Raw genomic sequence first — 22,179 nt, forward strand, 5'->3', positions numbered from 1 at the left:
AGTCTACAGTAAACTAGTACCCCCAAGTCCTTTTCCATATGACTTTTCCCTAGCAGTATACCCCATTTAGTGTATATTGGTGACATCTGTTTCTCCTGCCCATGGCATAATGTTACATTTATTTGCCATTTTCTACCCCAGCCCCCAGCTTATCTAAGTCCATTTGCAGCCGTCCATTGTCCTCCGTTTGTATTAGTTATCTTGTATAATTTTGTATCGTCTGCAAATATCGATATTTTACTGTGGATTTCCTCTATCAGGACATTGATAAATATATTGAACAGAATGGAGCCCAATACTGAACCCTGTGGCACCCCACTAGAAACGGTGGCCCAATCAGAGTACGAACCATTTATTACTACCCTCTGCTTTCTATCTCCGAGCCAGTTCTTTACCCAGCTACACACATTTTCTCCTAGACCGAGCTGTCTCATTTTATATATCAGCCTATTATGGGGCATGATGTCAACTACTTTAGAAAAATCCAGATATACAAGATTAAAAGACTCTCCCAGGTCCAGCCTAGAACATACTTTGTTGTAGAAGCTAATCAGGTTGGTCTGACATGATCGACCCCTCATGAACCCATGCTGATGAGGAGTTATACCATTGTTTTCCTTGAAGTATACCAGAATGGTGTCTCTCAGAAACCTCTTGAATATTTTTCCAATTATTGAAGTGAGACTTACCGGGCTGTAGTTACTAGGCTCTTTTCGTCACCCCTTTTTGTATATTGGAGCCACATTGGCAATTCGACAATCCAGTGGTACAACCCTGATCTTAATAGTGCTAGTTAGTGTCAGGACTATGGAACAAAAACATTGAAGCATGCAACTTGTTTACAATTAGTTATTAACCGTTTGTAATCAAGCTTTGTAAATAGTTGTAATAAACATTTGTATTTTTGTAAGTCTAGTATCTGCCTCGTATCCTGATACCTGTGTCGTGAGAAATGGTGGACGACACAGGTATCAGGCGACATATCAAATCTTTTGATGAATGGAGCTCTGAGTGCTGTGCTTTCCTTGCTTCATTCCAGTGTTTGGTGGAGGTCTCAGCAGCTGGGCCTCTCCTTATGAAGGCCTTTGACGTGTCAAACATTTTTGGAAAGCACAGTTACACTTATATTATTATTAATTATTTTTAATGTGTCAGAAAAACAGAGCTCCAATTCTTATAACTAATTTTTCACATTTTCAGAGAGAGAGATAATAGGATGTAATTGTTTTACTGTAAATATCAGTGACTTTTTTTCATGACTAGAATAAAGATAGAAAATAGAAAGAAGAAAAATAAAATGTTCTCTTTTGCAGCTGATGACGCCAGACTCTACATATAATAAGAATAGTCGCACTGGTGATGAACAGCAGAATCTAAAATCAGGTCTCTTTGTTATCAGCCTCTATATAAGACGTCTGACAAGATTCAGGCTCTTTGCACAGCCAGATGCGGCAGATTCTATACACCTTGTGTATAGAATATTTCTAGACCTGCTGGTAGCATGTGCAGCTTTACAGGATTTCATCCACTGAAAATCTTCTTGCTTCTCCTTTTACTTGTGCCAACTTTTACCTCCATCATCAATGACCAGTTATCAGCTTGTGCTCTAAAAATTGTAACGGCCTATGAGGACTATGAATATGTGCAGGATGGAGACATCATCATCGGAGGGATGTTCTCTGTCAATTCTTTGATGGTTGGCAAGACGCTTCCGGAGGCAAAGTACATGTTTTCACTTTTCTGCATGATGTAAGCAAGACTCGTATAGTTAAGGATTCAGAGATGCTGTGACATCCATTCACCTCATCAATTCTGGATACAGAAAATGCTGCCAGCGTTAAGCCATGTCCACATCGTATATAAAAATAACACAGGGTATCCATATAATTGTAAGGCCGATATTTAGTAGAAATGCCAAACAAATCAGTATTGCATACCACTCTACCATATATTAGATTGCAGCACAAAAGAATGGAGTAAGGACATCTATATATGTATATATAAAGGCAAAAGCTCTGACTGAGGGCTTAGTCACACGGGCGTTTATTGCCGCGATTTGCGCATGCGCATGCGTCCGGCGATTTTTTTAAACCATTGCTTTTCAATGGTATCGGACACATGAGCGCTTTTTATGCGCTCGTCCGATAAATTAGGGAACAGAAATCGCAGATCGCACCTATCTGCGATCTGCGATTCCTGTTCTCTTCTCTATATGCGCTCAATGGGGCCGGCGGCAGCAGCGCCGACCCCATTGAGAACATATAGAAGACAAATCATTCTTCTCTGCCACAGCTGTAACAGCTGTGACAGAGAAGAACGATGTTTGCCCATTAAATTCAATGGAGCGGCAATACAGCCGACTCCATTGAAAGCAATGGGCTGCCGGCGTGCGCGGGATGAATTGTCGGGGAGGGGTTAAATATATAACCCCTCCCCTGCAATGCATCCTTAAATGTGAAAAAATAAAAAAAAGGATGTACTCACCAGCTCCCGGCAGCTGGAGATCCCGGCGGCCGGCCTGCAGTGGGTGTGAAGGGGTGTGACTCAGACTGGCCCCTGATTGGCTCAGCCTGAGCCAATCAGAGGCTGATCTCAGTCACACCCATTCATGAATTCATGAATGGGTGTGACTGAGACTTGCTTCTGATTGGCTCAGCGCTGAGCCAATCAGGGGCAAGTCTGAGTCACACCTCCTTCACACCCACTGCAGGCCGTCCGCCGGGATCTCCAGCTGCCGGGAGCTGGTGAGTACATCCTTTTTTTTTACTTTTTCACATTTAAGGATGCATTGCAGGAAAGGGGTTATATATTTAACCCCTCCCCGACAATTCATCCCACACTCGCCCGCAGCGCTTGCATTCAATGGAGCCGCTGTATTGCCGGCTCCATTGAATGCAATGCGCTGGACAGCTCCGGCCCGTTTCTAATGAAACGCGGCTAGGAGCAGATTTTCGGGCGATTTTTGGGCCGATTTTTCGGCGCCGGTCACGCGATTTGCGCATGCGCATCCGTCATGCGATGCGCAAATCGCGTGAAAAAACGCCCGTGTGACTAAGGCCTGACTCACTCACTCACTGATGGACTCACTGACTGACTGACTCACTGACTCAATTACTCACTGATTCACCACTAATTCTCTAACTTCCCGGTGTCGTAAAAACTTGAAGTGCAAAAGTAAGTGACCCCCTATGTTATGTAACTTCCCTGTGTTATACAAAGTTAAAATTTGGCACGAGCATTCTTTAGGTCCTGCACAGGAAAAGTAAAGTGGTCGCAACATCATTAATTAATTCTAAGTGCAAAAGTAAGGGACCCCCTATGTTATATAACTTCCCAGTGTTGTACAAGCGTGAACTTTGGCACAAGAATTATTTAGAACCTAAATAGGAGACGTAAAAGGGTTCACAACTTGATTATTCAATTCTAAGTACAAAGGTAAGTGACCCCCTATGTTGTGTAATTTCCCTGTGTCGTACAAATGTGAAATTTGCACAAGCGTTATTTAAGCACCAAATAAGAAAAGTAAAGGGGTTGCAACTAGAGATGAGCGAACGTACTCGTAATGAGTACTTACGCACCCGAGTACCGCCATTTTCGAGTACTTCAGTACTCGCGCGTAAAGATTCGGGGGGCGCCGTGGGGCGGGGAGAGGCGCGGCGGTGCGGGGGGGTAGCAGCGGGGAACAGGGGGGAGCCCTCTCTCTCTCCCTCTCCCCCCCACTCCCCACTGCTACCCCCCGTGCCGCCACGGCGCCCCCCGAATCTTTACGCGCGAGTACTGCTGTACTCGAAAATGGCGGTGCTCGGGTGCGTATGTACTCGTAACGAGTACGTTCGCTCATCTCTAGTTGCAACTTGATTATTCAATTCTAAGGGCAAAAGTAAAGCCCCATTTACACAGGATGACTGTTGGGCAAACGATGCCCGACACTCATCCTCGCATGTACTTGCTCCCATGCTGTTGCACAGAAGCGAATATTGTTGGCTTGTAGCAGGGCAGCTGGAGCAGATTTCACTCCTCACTCTCCGTCGCACCTCTTCATTCACTTTAACAGCGACCGTTCCGTACTGAATGGTCGCTGTTTACACTGAATGATTATCGTTCAGAATTTTATGCTCCTTAAAATTCTGAAGAATGATCGTTCAGTGAAAACAGCAGCTGTTCAGTACTGAACGGCCTCTGTGTCAAGTGAATAGAGAGTGGTGGGAGAGAGCGTGGAGTGAAATCTCCTCCAGCCGCCCCACTGCGAGCCAACTATACTCACTTCTCTGCAACAGCATGGGAGCGAGTACATACAAGGACGAGTGTCGGGCAACGTTTGCCCAACAGTCGACCCGTGTAAATGGGGCTTTAGTGACCCCCTATCTTATGTAACTTCCTGGTGTCATACAAACATTAAATTTGCACGAGCATTCTTTAAGTCCTATATAGGAAAAGTAAAGGCGTCGCAACTTGATTATTCAATTCTAAGTACAAAAGTAAGGGACCCCCTATATTATGTAACTTCCTCATGTCTTGCAAGCGTGAAATTTGGCACGAGTATTCTTTAGGTCCTAAATAGCAAAAGTAAAAGGTTGCAACTTAATCGCAAAAGTAAGTGACCTTTTATGTTATGTAATTTCCCGGTGTCGTACAAACTTAAAATTTGGCACGAGTATTCTTTATGTCCTAATGTAAAAAATATAGGGGTTGCAACTTTATTATTCAATTCGAAGTGCAAAAGTAAGTGACACCCTATGTTATGTAACTTCCCAGTGTCATACAAACGTTAATTTTGGCCCTATCATTTTCTAAATCCTATGTGGGAAAAATGAAGAGGTCGCAACTTTAATTCTAAGTGCAAAAGTAAATGACACCCCCCAACTTCCCCCATGTTAAGCACCTGATCTAATTCTCTAACTTCCAGGTGTCACAACCATTGTTTAGGGCCTAAATAGAAAAAGTTAAGGGGTCGCAACTTGATTATTCAATTCAAAGTGCGAAAGTAAGTGACCCCCAATGTAATGTAACTAATAGCACACATCTGAACCCGCAAGCTTGAAATTTGCCATGACCATTGTTTACATCCTAATCAGAAAAGTAAAGGGGTTGCAACTTCAATATTAAATTCTAAGCGTTAAAAACTGTGAAAGTCAGTAATACATGACACAGTTCTTTTCTCAGAAACCGTAAAGCCTAGGGAAATGATTTGTACACAGAGGAGAATCTACCTCACCTCTATGTGTATATATTAATGAGAATCTAATTGACCTGTGTGTGTATTTACTGAGGAGAATCTAACTGACCTCTATGTGCATATGCTAAAGGCTGTACATAAGGCAGCTGCCATGAACCGCAGAGATAGAGCATGCTTTTAAGGCTAAGAAGGGGCTGCAACCTCCCGTCTGGGGTTTAATTTGAATAAAAAGGGGTGTTACCTTTAAGGGTAAAAAGCAAGGAGAGTGGGAGGGGTGGCACATTCTGCAGAGGGACATCAGTACATGCAGGCTGAGGACAATGTAAAGCTCCTCTATGTGTATATACTGAGGAGAATCTAATGCTCCTCTATGTGTATGTACTGAGGAGAATCTAACGCTCCGCTATGTGTATATACTGAGGAGAATCTACCTCACTTCTATGAGTATAAACTGAGGAGAATATAATTGACTTCTGTGTGCATGTACTGAAAGGTTGTAAAGTACATAATGAAGCGGCCATGGACTGCAGGGATGGAGCATGCCTTAAATGTAAGAAGGGGTTGCAACCTCCAGTCTCGGGGTAAATTTTAATAAAAAGGGGCATAACCTTTAAGAATAGAAAATGAGTAGAGGGGTGGCACATTCTGCAGAGGGACATCGGTTCCTGAAGTCTGAGGAAAATCTAACGCTCCCCTGTGTATACATATTTTATTCCTCAGCCCCTCTGAAGTAACCACTACTTCATAAAATTTTCTGTACGAACAACGGGCAAACACCTGTATCAAATTAACATGGGCAAAGTTGGGTATATCAGCCAGTACCATATATTATTTATTATACAAACATAGAATACAATGTAATCACATATAGGAACAACATATAAAGGAAAAATATATATATCAATCATAGGTAGGATCACAATAACCTTATAAGAAATAGAGTAGATAGAGAAATAGATGGGCTTCACTTCTTTTTTGCTCCTTTGTAGTAGCATCTCCCCGGAGATCTTTTTCTCCCTTTCTTTTGCACTGTTTATATATATATATATATATATATATATATATATATATATTTCACTGTCTGATTTTATTATGAATATCTCCCAACCTTTCAGCAGTCCTGCAGATTATCACCCAGCTTTTCCGTAGTTCTGCAGAATGTCACCTAGCTTTTTCGTAGCAATGCAGAATATCACCTAGCCTTTCCATTGTCCTGCAGAACACCACCTAGCTCCTCTTTGGTCCTGCACAGCCAATTCCTTGTATGGAGGTACAGTTGTGTGTTTTGACTCTCCTAGAATCCTGCTCAGCCGTTCCCTTATACTCTTACTATACACATTTTTTTGATCACTGGCACTTTCATATTTATGTTTATTTATTAACACTTATATATGTTTTTCATTACTCTTTTTACTTGAGAGCGTGTTTGAATTTGTCAGGTGAGTTGGACATGACGTCACAGCCTCATTTTCCATCTGGGTGTTCATTTTTTTGAATGTTCAGATGAATTAGTGCTGCGCTGCACTTCCTCTCTCCAACGTTGATTCCTTCATTTGCCACTATCACTGACCAGGTATAATAGGACTGAATCTCGCAAGAATTTTGGCAACTTATATTGTAAGTGACGTTGCTGTGACGTTTCCTCACACATGTGCAGGTTTTTATATGTCACCATCTTGGTACACCCATAGTTTACATAGTAATACACTGACATTGCATTTTGAGAGCACTTTATGATGTCACTTCCTATCAGACCTTACACACATGCATTACTCATTAGCTTTCACAGCTGCTATTCATCACGTACTATTACAGGACTATACAGGGGGATCTGTGATGGAGATATTACCCCTTGACAAAGAGGTCGAAGTGCGCATTGGGGGTGTTTCTGCAAAATAGGTAGGTTCCCTGCATGCTTCTGATATGTCCATGCATGTCAGCCAAGCGCAGGCCCTAGCAGGGAGACAGCGGAAAACAAGATGCTTGTCAATGGTGGCTCTACTGGCCCAGCTGTGCACAGTGGCAAAACAACAACAGTAGCAAGAAATGATATAGTTTTAATGTTCTCAAGATGCCAGTACCTTTTAAATGAAGCATTCTGGTAACGACAAAATAAAGAGTCTAAACCAGACTTGACAAAGTAAACCAAAGGTACACAGTTTACTCCACGCTTGAAAAGTTAACAACAGTTCACACTTTGCAGAATTCTTAGTGAGCATTAAATTCAACAGTTCCACTTGAGCAGAAAATATAGGCACATATTTCTTAGCTTCTTCTCTGTACAGGAAGATGGACTCACCAGTCTAAGTTATCTGGGGAATTCTTACAGATGGGTATTTGTGGATGAATGAAGGCAATCAGGCTGACTTCTTCAGCTTAGCTAGACTCTTAGCTAATGACCTCTCTCCTCTTGGTTCTGAAAAAGTCCACCGGGACGAAACGCGTTGTACAGCAAAAAAACGGAGTTGGGGATAGTAATCACGGACCGGAGTGTATATGTCCTAAGGAGCGCGAAATCCATATTTATCCATATAGACTTTCTTATAGCGGCTCCCTGGTTAGAGAGACGGAGGATTCGCACGACTCTCCTACTGTCTAGCCCAGCAGGATATTACGGGACCTCCGGAGGATCGCTTTACAGGCTTATCTGGATCTGGGGTGTTAGTGGGGATCTTTATTCAAAGGTCTCTGCTATACACCGGGTAAGTGTGTTTCATTTCCATTAAGGCACACCACGGGTTAATTGTATTTGGCCGTAATTTCAGGAGCGCCATCCTAATTTTTGCATCCTCTTGGTTCTGAAGAGTCTGCCCTGTCTAGACTTCCTCTCTCTAGGAGGGATGAAAGAGACTCCTTCACTGAGCTTGATCAATTCATTAGGCCTGACTTATCCTAGCTTAAGCCTGTCTGGCTTAAGTTCCACTTTCAGCCTCCTCACTCTCCTCTATTCTACTGCGAAACACCTCACTCACTATCTACTACTGCACCAACTGCTCACCAAAACCTAAACTCTACCATTATATCTACAAATATAAGGTGATTTGCTCAGCAGATCCCAGAGCTGCTTAAGGTTAGGGGGAGTTCTGCACAGTCACTCAAGATTAGGTTACACAAACACCAGACAAGGCAATACACATGACATTACACAGTCTACCACATTTAACAGTACCACACATACACACTACAGAAGCTAGATATTAAAGTGCTGGAGGGTCCCTACTCTAGGACACTACACATGGTTGACACATAATCATATTATACTAGTCCATTGAGAGAGATTTATTATCAAGGTTTACAATATTTTCATATATCCCTTACATCCTCTATTTATCCTATACCCTATATGATCAGTTTGATCCTACCTATGAATGACAGCTGTTTCTGTATCATGGGTGGGTCTTTTTTATGCTTTTGATATATCGATTGCTTACATGCAGCCATGTTATTACAAGTTTTTCAGGAGTCTATATAGAGAATGGTCAATTGCTGTTTTTAGTATTTTTTTGCTATTTGTACATTCATACATTTGCACTTTCTTAAAAAATACTGTGCATGGCCTCTTTTTTCTCTATTTACTCTATAAGATTATTGTGATCCTACCTATGATTGATTTTTATAAATACATTTTTAAATGTGTTATTCCTATATGTGATTACAATGTATTCTGTTTTTGTATAATAAATAATATATAGTATGTATAGATGAGCGAGCACCAAAATGCTCGGGTGCTCGTTACTCGGGATGAACTTTTCGCGATGCTCGAGGGTTCGTTTCGAGTAACGAACCCCATTGAAGTCAATGGGCGACCCGAGCATTTTTGTATTTCGCCGATGCTCGCTAAGGTTTCCTTTGTGTGAAAATCTGGGCAATTCAAGAAAGTGATGGGAACGACACAGCAACGGATAGGGCAGGCGAGGGGCTACATGTTGGGCTGCATCTCAAGTTCACAGGTCCCACTATTAAGCCACAATAGCGGCAAGAGTGGCCCCCCCCCCCTCCCAAAAACTTTTACTTCTGAAAAGCCCTCATTAGCATGGCATACCTTAGCTAAGCACCACACTACCTCCAACAAAGCACAATCACTGCCTGCATGACACTCCACTGCCACTTCTCCTGGGTTACATGCTGCCCAACCGCCCCCCTCCCCCCCACAGCGCACACCAAAGTGTCCCTGCGCAGCCTTCAGCTGCCGTAATGCCTCACCACCCTCATGTCTATTTAGAAGTGCGTCTGCCATGAGGAGGAACCGCAGGCACACACTGCAGAGGTTGGCACGGCTAGGCAGCGACCCTCTTTAAAAGTGGCGGGGCGATAGCCCACAATGCTGTACAGAAGCAATGAGAAATAGAATCCTGTGCCACCGCCATAATGTCTTTGGGAAGCCTCTGTTTCCACACCCCAGAGACATACCATTAGCAGCGGTATAGGCAGAGCCCAGAATTCGTAACATTTTAGCCGTAGCATTAGGACAGGCCCCACTAACATATCACTAGCAGCATTATAGCGGGAGCGCAGTCTTCGTTCCATGTCAGCAATAGTAGCACTCAAGACAGGCCCCACTAACATATCACTAGCAGCATTATAGCGGGAGCGCAGTCTTCGTTCCATGTCAGCAATAGTAGCACTCAAGACAGGCCCCAGTAACAATTCCGAAGCAGCAGTATAGTGGGAGCGCAGCCTTCGTTCCATTTCAGTAGCTGCAGTATAGCCAAGGCCCAAGTTACATTTATGTAGCTAAAGTGTAGGCCAACCCCACACACACTTCTGTACCATGAGTGCAGGTGAAGAACATACAAATTGCTATGATTACACTGTAGGTGAGGGCCCCAAAAAATTGGTGTACCAACAGTACTAATGTACCTCAGTAAAAATTGGCCATGCCCAACCAAGATGGCAGGTGAAACCCATTAATCGCTTTGGTTAATGTGGCTTAAGTGGTAACTAGGCCTGGAGGCAGCCCAGTTTAACAAAAAATTGGTTCAAGTTAAAGTTTCAACGCTTTTAAGAGCATTGAAACATAAAAATTGTTTCGAAAAATTAGATGAGTGAGCCTTGTGGCCCTAAGAAAAATTGCCCGTTCAGCGTGATTACCTGAGGTTTCAGGAGGAGGAGCAGGAGGAGGAGGAGGAATATTAGACACAGATTGATGAAGCAGAAATGTCCCCGTTTTGGATGGTGAGAGAGAACGTAGCTTCCATCCGCGGGTGCATAATACGTATTGCTTACGTATCGCTGCTGTCCGCTGGTGGAGAAGAGAAGTCTGGGGAAATCCAGGCTTTGTTCATCTTGATGAGTGTTAGCCTGTCGGCACTGTCGGTTGACAGGCGGCTACGCTTATCTGTGATGATTCCCCCAGCCGCACTAAACACCCTCTCCGACAAGACGCTAGCCGCAGGACAAGCAAGCACCTCCAGGGCATACAGCGCTAGTTCAGGCCACGTGTCCAGCTTCGACACCCAGTAGTTGTAGGGGGCAGAGGCGTCACCGAGGATGGTCGTGCGATCGGCTACGTACTCCCTCACCATCCTTTCACAGTGCTCCCGCCGACTCAGCCTTGACTGGGGAGCGGTGACACAGTCTTGCTGGGGAGCCATAAAGCTGGCCAGGCCCTTAAAGACTGTTGCACTGTCTGGGCTGTACATGCTGCTCGATCTACGCACCTCCCCTGCTACCTGGCCCTCGGAACTGCGCCTTCTGCCACTAGCGCTGTCGGATGGTAATTTTACCATCAGCTTGTCCGCCAGGGTCCTGTGGTATAGCAACACTCTCGAACCCCTTTCCTCTTCGGGAATGAGACTGGGAAGGTTCTCCTTATAGCGTGGGTCGAGCAGTGTGTACACCCAGTGATCCGTAGTGGCCAGAATGCCTTGAATGCGAGGGTCACGAGAAAGGCATCCTAACATGAAGTCAGCCATGTGTGCCAGGGTACCTGTATGCAACACATGGCTGTCCGCACTAGGAAGATCACTTTCAGGATCCTCCTCCTCCTCCTCCTCCTTCTCCTCAGGCCATACACGCTGAAATGATGACAGCCCAGCAGCATGTGTACCGTCAGCAGTGTGCCAAGCTGTCTCTTCCCCCTCCTCCTCATCCTCCTCATCCTCCTCCTCCTCCTCCTGAACGCGCTGAGCTATAGACAGGAGGGTGCTCTGACTATCCAGCGACATACTGTCTTCCCCTGGCTCTGTTTCCGAGCGCAAAGCGGCTGCCTTTATGGTTTGCAGGGAAGTTCTCAAGATGCATAGCAGAGGAATGGTGACGCTAATGATTGCAGCATCGCCGCTCACCACCTGGGTAGACTGATCAAAGTTTCGAAGGACCTGGCAGATGTCTGCCAACCAGGGCCACTCTTCTGAAAAGAATTGAGGAGGCTGACTCCCACTGCGCCGCCCATGTTGGAGTTGGTATTCCACTATAGCTCTACGCTGCTCCTAGAGCCTAGCCAACATGGGCACTGGCACGTCGCACAGCAGTCGGTGCACTGGCAGATTAAAGCGATGTTGCAGGGTGCGCAGGGTGGCAGCGTCCGTGTGGGACTTGCGGAAATGTGCGCAGAGCCGGCGCACCTTTACGAGCAGGTCTGACAAGCGTGGGTAGCTTTTCAGAAAGCGCTGAACCACCAAATTAAAGACGTGGGCCAGGCATGGCACGTGCGTGAGGCTGCCGAGCTGCAGAGCCGCCACCAGGTTACGGCCGTTGTCACACACGACCATGCCCGGTTGGAGGCTCAGCGGCGCAAGCCAACGGTCCGTCTGCTCTGTCAGACCCTGCAGCAATTCGTGGGCTGTGTGCCTCCTATCTCCTAAGCTGAGTAGTTTCAGCACGGCCTGCTGACGCTTGCCCACCGCTGTGCTGTCGCGCCGCGCGACACCGACTGCTGGCGACGTCCTGCTGCTGCTGACACATCTAGTTTGCGAGACAGAGGTTGAGGAGGAGGAGGAGGAGGAGGGTGCTTTAGTGGAAGAAGCATACACCGCCGCAGATACCACCACCGAGCTGTGGCCCGCAATTCTGGGGGTGGGTAGGACGTGAACGGTCCCAGGCTCTGACTCGGTCCCAGCCTCCACTAAATTCACCCAATGTGCCGTCAGGGAGATGTAGTGGCCCTGCCCGCCTGTGCTTGTCCACGTGTCCGTAGTTAAGTGGACCTTGCCACTAACCGCATTGGTGAGGGCGCGTACAATGTTGCGGGAGACGTGGTCGAGCAGGGCTGGGACGGCACATCGGGAAAAGTAGTGGCGACTGGGAACTGAGTAGCGCAGGGCCGCCGCCGCCATCATAGCTTTGAAGGACTCCGTTTCCACAACCCTATACGGCAGCATCTCAAGGCTGATAAATTTGGCTATGTGGACGGTTAACGATTGAGCGTGCGGGTGCGTGGTGGCGTACTTGCGCTTGCGCTCCAACACTTGCGCTAGCGACGGCTGGACTGTGCGGTGCGAGACATTGCTGGATGGGGCCGAGGACAGCGGAGGTGAGGGTGTGGGTGCAGGCCATGAGACGGTTGTGCCTGTGTCCTGAGAGGGAGGTTGGATCTCAGTGGCAGGTTGGGGCACAGGGGGAGAGGCAGCGGTGCAAACCGGAGGCGGTGAACGGCCTTCGTCCCACCTTGTGGGGTGCTTGGCCATCATATGTCTGCGCATGCTGGTGGTGGTGAGGCTGTTGGTGGTGGCTCCCCGGCTGATCTTGGCGCGACAAAGGTTGCACACCACTGTTCGTCGGTCGTCAGGCGTCTCTGTGAAAAACTGCCAGACCTTAGAGCACCTCGGCCTCTGCAGGGTGGCATGGCGCGAGGTTGTGTTTTGGGAAACACTAGGTGGATTATTCGGTCTGGCCCTGCCTCTACCCCTGGCCACCGCACTGCCTCTTGCAACCTGCCCTGCTGATGCCCTTGCCTCCCCCTCTGAAGACCTGTCCTGAGTAGGCGTTGCACACCAGGTGGGGTCAGTCACCTCATCGTCCTGCTGCTCTTCCTCCGAATCCTCTGTGCGCTGCTCCCTTGGACTTACTGCCCTTACTACTACCTCACTGCAAGACAACTGTGTCTCATCGTCATCGTCCTCCTCACCCACAGAAAGTTCTTGAGACAGTTGGCGGAAGTCCCCAGCCTCTTCCCCCGGACCCCGGGAACTTTCGAATGGTTGGGCATCGGTGACGATAAACTCCTCTGGTGGGAGAGGAACCACTGCTGCCCAATCTGAGCAGGGGCCCGAGAACAGTTCCTGGGAGTGTTCCCGCTCCTGAGCAGGTGTCATTGTAGTGGAGTGAGGAGGCTGGGAGGAAGGAGGAGCAGCAGACAGAGGATTCGGATTTGCAGCAGTGGATGGCGCAGAACTGTGGCTGGACGATAGGTTGCTCGAAGCACTTTCTGCCATCCAGGACAGGACCTGCTTACACTGCTCATTTTCTAATAAAGGTCTCCCGCGTGGACCCATTAATTGGGCGATGAATGTGGGGACGCCAGAAACGTGCCTCTCTCCTAATCGCGCAGCAGTCGGCTGCGACACACCTGGATCAGGAGCTCGGCCTGTGCCCACACCCTCACTTGGGCCTACGCGTCCTCGGCCACGTCCACGTCCTCTAGGCTTACCCCTACCCCTCAGCATGCTGTATTACCAGTGATATGATTTCCCAGGCAGGAAATAAATTGGCGCAAGCCTGCAGGCCAAATATAATGTTTTTGCTTTTTTGCAAAGGGAAGGACCCACTGCGTATATTCAATGAACAATAACTTTTAGAACTGTAGTGTGGCCCTGAAAAAGTGACACACAACTTTAGTGTAGCAGAGTTATTAACTCTAGCAGAGCAGGTATTTGCCAGTCAGGAAAGACAATGGCGCAAGCCTGCAGTAAACCGTAACTGGTTGCGTCTGATTTTTGTACGTTGTCCACGCAGCACACACGTACACGGAGACCTTAGGACTGACACAGGCAGGCCAAATACAATTTCTTTTCCTTTTTTGCAAAGGGAAGGACCCACTGCGTATATTCAAGGAACAATAACTTTTAGAACTGTAGTGTGGCCCTGAAAAAGTGACACACAACTTTAGTGTAGCAGAGTTATTAACTCTAGCAGAGCAGGTATTTGCCAGTCAGGAAAGACAATGGCGCAAGCCTGCAGTAAACCGTAGCTGGTTGCGTCTGATTTTTGTACGTTGTCCACGCAGCACACACGTACACGGAGACCTTAGGACTGACACAGGCAGGCCAAATATAATTTCTTTTCCTTTATTGCAAAGGGAAGGACCCACTGCGTATATTCAATGAACAAGAAGTTTAATATCTGTGGTGTGGCCCTCAAAAAGTGTCACACAACTATAGTGTAGCAGAGTTATTAACTCTAGCAGAGCAGGTATTTGCCAGTCAGGAAAGACAATGGCGCAAGCCTGCAGTAAACCGTAACTGGTTGCGTCTGATTTTTGTACGTTGTCCACGCAGCACACACGTACACGGAGACCTTAGGACTGACACAGGCAGGCCAAATACAATTTCTTTTCCTTTTTTGCAAAGGGAAGGACCCACTGCGTATATTCAAGGAACAATAACTTTTAGAACTGTAGTGTGGCCCTGAAAAAGTGACACACAACTTTAGTGTAGCAGAGTTATTAACTCTAGCAGAGCAGGTATTTGCCAGTCAGGAAAGACAATGGCGCAAGCCTGCAGTAAACCGTAGCTGGTTGCGTCTGATTTTTGTACGTTGTCCACGCAGCACACACGTACACGGAGACCTTAGGACTGACACAGGCTGGCCAAATATATTTTTTTCCTTTTTAGCAAAGGGAAGACCCCACTGTGTATATTCAATGAACAATAACTGTGTTGTGGCCCTGCCTACACAATTCTGTCCCTGTAGTATCAATGGAGGGTGCAATGCTCTGCACAGACGATTTTTAGAAGAAAAAAAAAAATGCAACACTGCTAACAGCAGCCAGCACAGTACTGCACACGCTTAAATTTGGCCCTTGAAAGGACCGTTGAGGTTCTTGAAGGCTACACTCACTCCTAACACTCTCCCTGCCTATGCACCACTTCTGTCCCTAATGCCGGGTGTAATGCTCTGCACTGCCGATTTTGAGAAAAAAAAAAAAAAAACCACTGCTAGCAGCAGCCTGCACACAGGTAGATGTGGCCCTGAGAAGGACCGTTGGGGTTCTTGAAGCCTACACTGACTCCTAACGCTCTCCCTACAGCAGCACCAGCACGATAGTACTTTCCCTCAGCTAACTCACAAGGCATGTGTGGCGAGCCGCGGGAGGGGCCTACTTTTATACTCGGGTGACATCTGATCTTCCCAGCCACTCACTGCAGGGGGGTGGTATAGGGCTTGAACGTCACAGGGGGAAGTTGTAATGCCTTCCCTGTCTTTCAATTGGCCAGAAAAGCGCGCTAACGTCTCAGAGAGGAAACTGAAAGTAACCAGAACACCGCGTGGTATTCGTTTCGAGTAACGAGCATCCCGAACACCCTAATATTCGCACGAATATCAAGCTCGATCGAGTACGTTCGCTCATCTCTAGTCCCAACTTGATTATTCAATTCTAAGCGCCAAAGAATTAGCGTCCAAATTTTACGTACGGAATCTAATTCTCTCACTTCCTGATGTCATCTATATATATAAATAGCAATGTATGTCTGTCTGTCTGTCCTTTTTGCGCTACTACACTATTCATCTAATCGCCATGAAACTTTGGGAAGTTGTTGAGTACACTCCTGGGAAGAGTCCTGGCATAGTACATCTATCCTGCGAGCATCGTCGACAGTTATGCTCCCCAGACAAAGATCGTTTGATTTCCATCTCAAGCACAAAAGCAAAAGGCATTACGAGCAACGGGAGGCGTCTTCAACTACAAAATGATGCATCCGCCGAACGTTTCGCAAGACAATAGCTGGATATTGAGAATGCTGAGGTAAAATGAAAGCTGTGCTGTGATTGGTTGCTATATATTATACCGCTGAGGTTACATGAAAGCTGCTGTGCTGTGATTGGTTGTTATATATTATACCGCTGAGGTAACTTGAAAGCTGTGCTGTGATTGGTTGTTATCTAGATATATAAAAACGAATGTATGTACAGTATGTATGTCTGTCTTCGCAGCAACACGCGATGGGTACGCTAGTCTATATATATAAAATTGAATGTATGTCTGTCTGTGTGTGTGTGTCTGTTTGTCCTTTATGCGCTACTACACCATTCATCCGATCGCCATGAAACTTTGGGAAGTTGTTGAGTACACTCCTGGGAAGATTATAGGCATAGTACATTTATGCTATGATAAATGGCGCACGTGCGAGCGTCGTCGACAGTTACGCCCCCGCACACACATAGATCATTTGATTTCCATCATTGCCACTAATTCTCTCACTTCCCGATGTCGTAGAAACATGAATTTTGGCACGAGCATTAATTATGTCATACATAGTAAAAGCTAATAGGTCGCAACTCAATTACTCAATTCTAAGTGCAAAAGAATTAGCGTCCAAATTTTACGTACGGAATCTAATTCTCTCACTTCCCAATGTAATAGAAACTTGAAATTTTGCACGAGCATTTATTATTTCATAAATAAGAAAAGTTAATAGGTCCCAACTTGATTATTCAATTCTGAGCGCAAAAGAATAAGCGTCCAATTTTTACCTACGGAACCTAATTCTCTCACTTCCTGATGTCATATATATATATATATATATATATATATATATATATATATATATATATATATATATAAAGGAATGTATGTCTGTCTGTCTGTCCTTTTTGCGTTACTACACCATTCATCTAATCCCCATGAAACTTTGGAAAGTTGTTGAGTATACTCCTGGGTAGATTACTGGCATAGTACATCTATCCTACGATAGGTGGGGCGCGTGCGAGCATCGTCGACAGTTATGCCCCCCAGACAAAGATCGTTTGATTTCCATCTCAAGCACAAAAGCAAAAGGCATTATGAGCAATGGGATGTGTGTTCAACCACAAAATGATGCATCCGCCGAACGTTTCGCAAGACAATTGCTGGATATTGATAATGCTGAGGTAAAATGAAAGCTGTGCTGTGATTGGTTGCTATTTTTTATACCGCTGAGGTAACATGAAAGCTGTGCTGTGATTGGTTGCTATACATTATACTGCTGAGGTAACATGAAAGCTGCTGTGCTGTGATTGGTTGTTATATATTATACCGCTGAGGTAACTTGAAAGCTGCGCTGTGATTGGTTGTTATCTAGATATATATAAAACGAATGTATGTATGTATGTCTGTCTTCGCAGCAACGCGCCACGGGTAAGCTAGTCTATATATATAAAATTGAATGTATGTCTGTCTGTGTGTCTGTCTGTTTGTCCTTTATGCGTTACTACACCATTCTTCCGATCGCCATGAAACTTTGGGAAGTTGTTGAGTACACTCCTGGGAAGATTATAGGCATAGTAAATTTATGCTATGATAAATGGCGCGCATGCGAGCGTCGTCGACAGTTACGACCCCCCACGTAGATTGTTTGTTCGATTTTGCATCATTGCCACTAATTCTCTCACTTCCCGATATCGTAGAAACATGAAATTTGGCACGAGCATTGATTATGTCATAAATAGTAAAAGCTAATAGGTCCCAACTCGATTATTCAATTCTAAGCGCCAAAGAATTAGCATCCAAATTTTACGTATGGAATTTAATTCTCTCACTTCCCAATGTAATAGAAACAGGAAATTTTACACGAACATTGATTATGTCATAAATAGGAAAAGTTAATGGGTCCCAACTCGATTATTCAATTCTAAGCGCCAAAGAATTAGCGTTCAAATTTTACATACAGAATCTAATTTTCTCACTTCCCAATGTCATAGAAACTTGAAATTTGGCACGAGCATTGATTATGTCATAAATAGGAAAGGTTAATAGGTCCCAACTCGACTATTCAATTCTAAGCGCCAAAGAATTAGCGTCCAAATTTTACGTACGGAATCTAATTTTCTCACCTCCCAATGTCATAGAAACTTGAAATTTGGCACGAGCATTGATTATGTCAAAAATAGAAAAAGTTAAAGGGTCCCAACTCGATTATTCAATTCTAGGCGCCAAAGAATTAGCATCCAAATTTTACGTACGGAATCTAATTTTCTCGCTTCCCAATGTCATAGAAACTTGTAATTTGGCACGAGCATTGATTATGTCATAAATAGGAAAAGTTAATAGGTCCCAACTCAATTATTCAATTCTAAGCGCAAAATAATTATCGTCCAAATTTTACGTACGGAATCTAATTCTCTCACTTCCTGATGTCATCTATATATATAAAAAGCAATGTATGTCTGTCTGTCTGTCCTTTTTGCGCTACTACACTATTCATCTAATCGCCATGACACTTTGGGAAGTTGTTGAGTACACTCCTGAGAAGAGTCCTGGCATAGTACATCTATCCTGCGAGCATCGTCGACAGTTATGCTCCCCAGACAAAGATCGTTTGATTTCCATCTCAAGCACAAAAGCAAAAGGCATTACGAGCAACGGGATGCGTGTTCAACTACAAAATGATGCATCCGCCGAACGTTTCGCAAGACAATAGCTGGATATTGAGAATGCTGAGGTAAAATGAAAGCTGTGCTGTGATTGGTTGCTATATATTATACCGCTGAGGTAACATGTAAGCTGCTGTGCTGTGATTGGTTGTTATATATTATACCGCTGAGGTAACTTGAAAGCTGTGCTGTGATTGGTTGTTATCTAGATATATAAAAACGAATGTATGTATGTATGTCTGTCTTCGCAGCAACACGCGATGGGTACGCTAGTCTATATATATAAAATTGAATGTATGTCTGTCTGTGTGTGTGTCTGTTTGTCCTTTATGCGCTACTACACCATTCATCCGATCGCCATGAAACTTTGGGAAGTTGTTGAGTACACTCCTGGGAAGATTATAGGCATAGTACATTTATGCTATGATAAATGGCGCACGTGCGAGCGTCGTCGACAGTTACGCCCCCCCCCCACACACACATAGATCGTTTGATTTCCATCATTGCCACTAATTCTCTCACTTCCCGATGTCGTAGAAACATGAATTTTGGCACGAGCATTAATTATGTCATACATAGTAAAAGCTAATAGGTCGCAACTCGATTACTCAATTCTAAGCGCCAAAGAATTAGCGTCCAAATTTTACGTACGGAATCTAATTCTCTCACTTCCCAATGTAATAGAAACTTGAAATTTTGCACGAGCATTTGTTATGTCATAAATAAGAAAAGTTAATAGGTCCCAACTTGATTATTCAATTCTAAGCGCCAAAGAATTAGCGTCCAAATTTTACGTACGGAATCTAATTTTCTCACTTCCCAATGTCATAGAAGCTTGAAATTTGGCACGAGCATTGATCATGTCAAACATAGGAAAAGTTAATGGGTCCAAACTCGATTATTCAATTCTAAGCGCAAAAGAATTAGCATCCAAATTTTACGTACAGAATCTAATTTTCTCACTTCCCAATGTCATAGAAACTTGAAATTTGGCACGAGCATTGATTATGTCAAAAATAGGAAAAGTTGTTTCTGCAACAGACCCATTTCAAAGAAGTGGCTCCCCAGAGATTCCCCCAAAAAATGTTTGACAGATGGTTCTTCAGCAACCATCCTAAGAGTGCTTCAAAGGGGGTAGCAATTGCACTACATCCCTCAGTACCCTTTATCGAGATAGGGAGCCTCTCTGATCAAGAAGGCTGCTTGTTATTTTTAAAAAGCAAGATTCTGTCAGAAACTTTTACCCTTGCCAATCTCTACGTACCTAATAAGAACCAAGTGTCCTGGCTAATAGAAGCACTAAGAAAACTGTCAGTCTTTGCAGAAGGCAAAATAGTCATAGGAACAGACCTTAATCTGTCACTAGACCCTCTTTTAGACGCATCTTCTGGGAGATCTCAGATCTCTCAGAGAGCGCGAAAAAGACTCCATAAGGCCCTGAGCGAGTTAAAAATCTCTGACACCTGGAGGACCTTGAACCCTACAGGCAAGGGCTATACGTTTTATTCTGCCCCCCACAAATCTTTTCAAAGAATTGATTACATTCTCACTTCCACATCACTAATCCAACACCTAAAATATGCTAACATAGGAAACATAACAGTCTCCGACCATGCCCTATCTATCAGCTTGGCCCCTCCATCACACAAGGCCTGGAGCTGGAGACTAAATGAAACAATCCTAGAGAACCAAAAAGCTTTGGAGAATATCTCCACCCATTTGAAAAACTATTTTAAGGAAAATCAATTTAACTCAGAAAAATATCCCTTTGTGTGGGAAGCCCACAAGGCATATATAAGAGGCATCCTTATTTCTATCGGCTCCGCACAGAAAAAACAAAAACTCAAAAGAATAGAGGACATTTTAGCACAAATCTCCAAATTGGAACAGGTATCTAAACAAAACAAAGTAAAAGAATCCCAACCAGAATTAACAAGCTTAAGAGAACTTAACAAGCTTAAGATATACTAAATAGTAAATTCGCAAAATCTTTCCTATATTATAAACATCAACTTTTTGCCCACGGTAACAAGGGAGGCCGACTCATGTCCTCCTTAATAAAAAAAAAAGCTAGAGGAAAAACACACATACATAAAATATCTGACGCAGAAGGAAAGACACACAGTGAAACCCCAAGGAAAGCAAAAACCTTCAAAAAAATTTTACTCACAACTATATAACCTGAACCTAGGAGAAGGCCAAACTAACGAAACAAAAAACAGGAAACTAAGCGAGCTGCTTGCCTCCCTGGACCTTCCCCACTTAAACCAAGCGGAAGCAGACTCCCTAACCGCGCCAGTCACATTAGAGGAAGATACTTCTGTAATAAATAGCTTTTCTCTTCACAAAAGCCCAGGCCTGGACGGACCTCCCCTAATTTATTACAAAAAATTCCAAGACATACTCCTACCACAATTAACCCTATCTTTCAACGCACTATTAGGCCTTAGTCACACGGGCGCATCGGCACCCGTACACCGGCGCCGATGCGCCCGTCTGACTGTCAGTGAGAAGACGGACGTACCTGCAGACGGCCATCTCTCTGCAGCGCTGGAGGAAAGAACATGTGACCGGCTCCATTGCCGGTCATGTGTTCTTTCCTCCAGCGCTTCAGAGAGATGGCCGTCTGCAGGTACGTCCGTCTTCTCACTGACAGTCAGACGGGCGCATCGGCACCGGTGTACGGGTGCCGATGCGCCCGTGTGACTAAGGCCTTAATGAGAGCACTACTGCCGAAACAGTCGCAAGAAGCCTATATCACACTTATATACAAGGAAGGGAAAGATCCCCTATCATGTGGAAGCTATAGGCCAATCTCTCTTTTAAATTTAGATATCAAACTATGGGCAAAAATCCTCTTCAAGCGAATAAACAGATTTATTCCCGCTTTGATAAATGAAGAACAGTCCGGTTTTGTCACAGGAAGGGAAGGCAAAGACAACTCGACTAGACTCCTTCACATAATCAGCTATGCCAAAAAACAAAAAATCCCCTTAGTCTTTCTAGGTATAGACGCCGAAAAGGCGTCCGATAGGGTAGATTGGAATTCTATGCGAGCAGACTTAATAAAATTTAATTCCCCCCCCCCGCCTAATCGAAGCAATTTTTACTCTATATTCAAACCCCTATGCTAAAATTAAAGTAAATGATTCCTTTTCACCACCCTTTTCGATCTCCAACGGAACTCGTCAAGGCTGCCCTCTTTCCCCAACCCTCTTTATCCTTTCACTAGAAATCCTGCTTCAGCTGATACGTCAGAGTGAGGATATTCAGGGAATCCGCCTAAAACACCTGTCACTTAAATCCGTAGCCTTTGCTGACGATATCCTGTTCGTTCTCAGCAACCCAGAACAAGCCCTCCCAATCTTAAAAAACATCCTTAACCTCTATGGATACATCTCCAACTTTAAAGTCAACGAAGCTAAGTCAACTATTCGACTATAGAAACTTGAAATTTGGCACGAGCATTGATTATGTCATAAATAGGAAAA

The 22,179-nt window shown here is 44.8% G+C and overlaps 1 protein-coding gene across 1 annotated transcript in view; it reads left to right on the forward strand.

The window, feature by feature from the left end:
* The first annotated feature begins 1,501 nt into the window (after positions 1 to 1,501).
* Positions 1,502 to 22,179, forward strand: part of LOC136581803 (vomeronasal type-2 receptor 26-like) — a 34,084-nt gene continuing 13,406 nt past the window's right edge. The window contains exon 1 of the mRNA XM_066582426.1: positions 1,502 to 1,749. Coding sequence (XP_066438523.1) covers positions 1,502 to 1,749 — 248 coding nt within the window. The remainder of the gene's footprint in view (positions 1,750 to 22,179) is intronic.

This window comes from Eleutherodactylus coqui, chromosome 11, assembly GCF_035609145.1.
Source record: "Eleutherodactylus coqui strain aEleCoq1 chromosome 11, aEleCoq1.hap1, whole genome shotgun sequence".
NCBI lineage: Eukaryota > Metazoa > Chordata > Amphibia > Anura > Eleutherodactylidae > Eleutherodactylus > Eleutherodactylus coqui.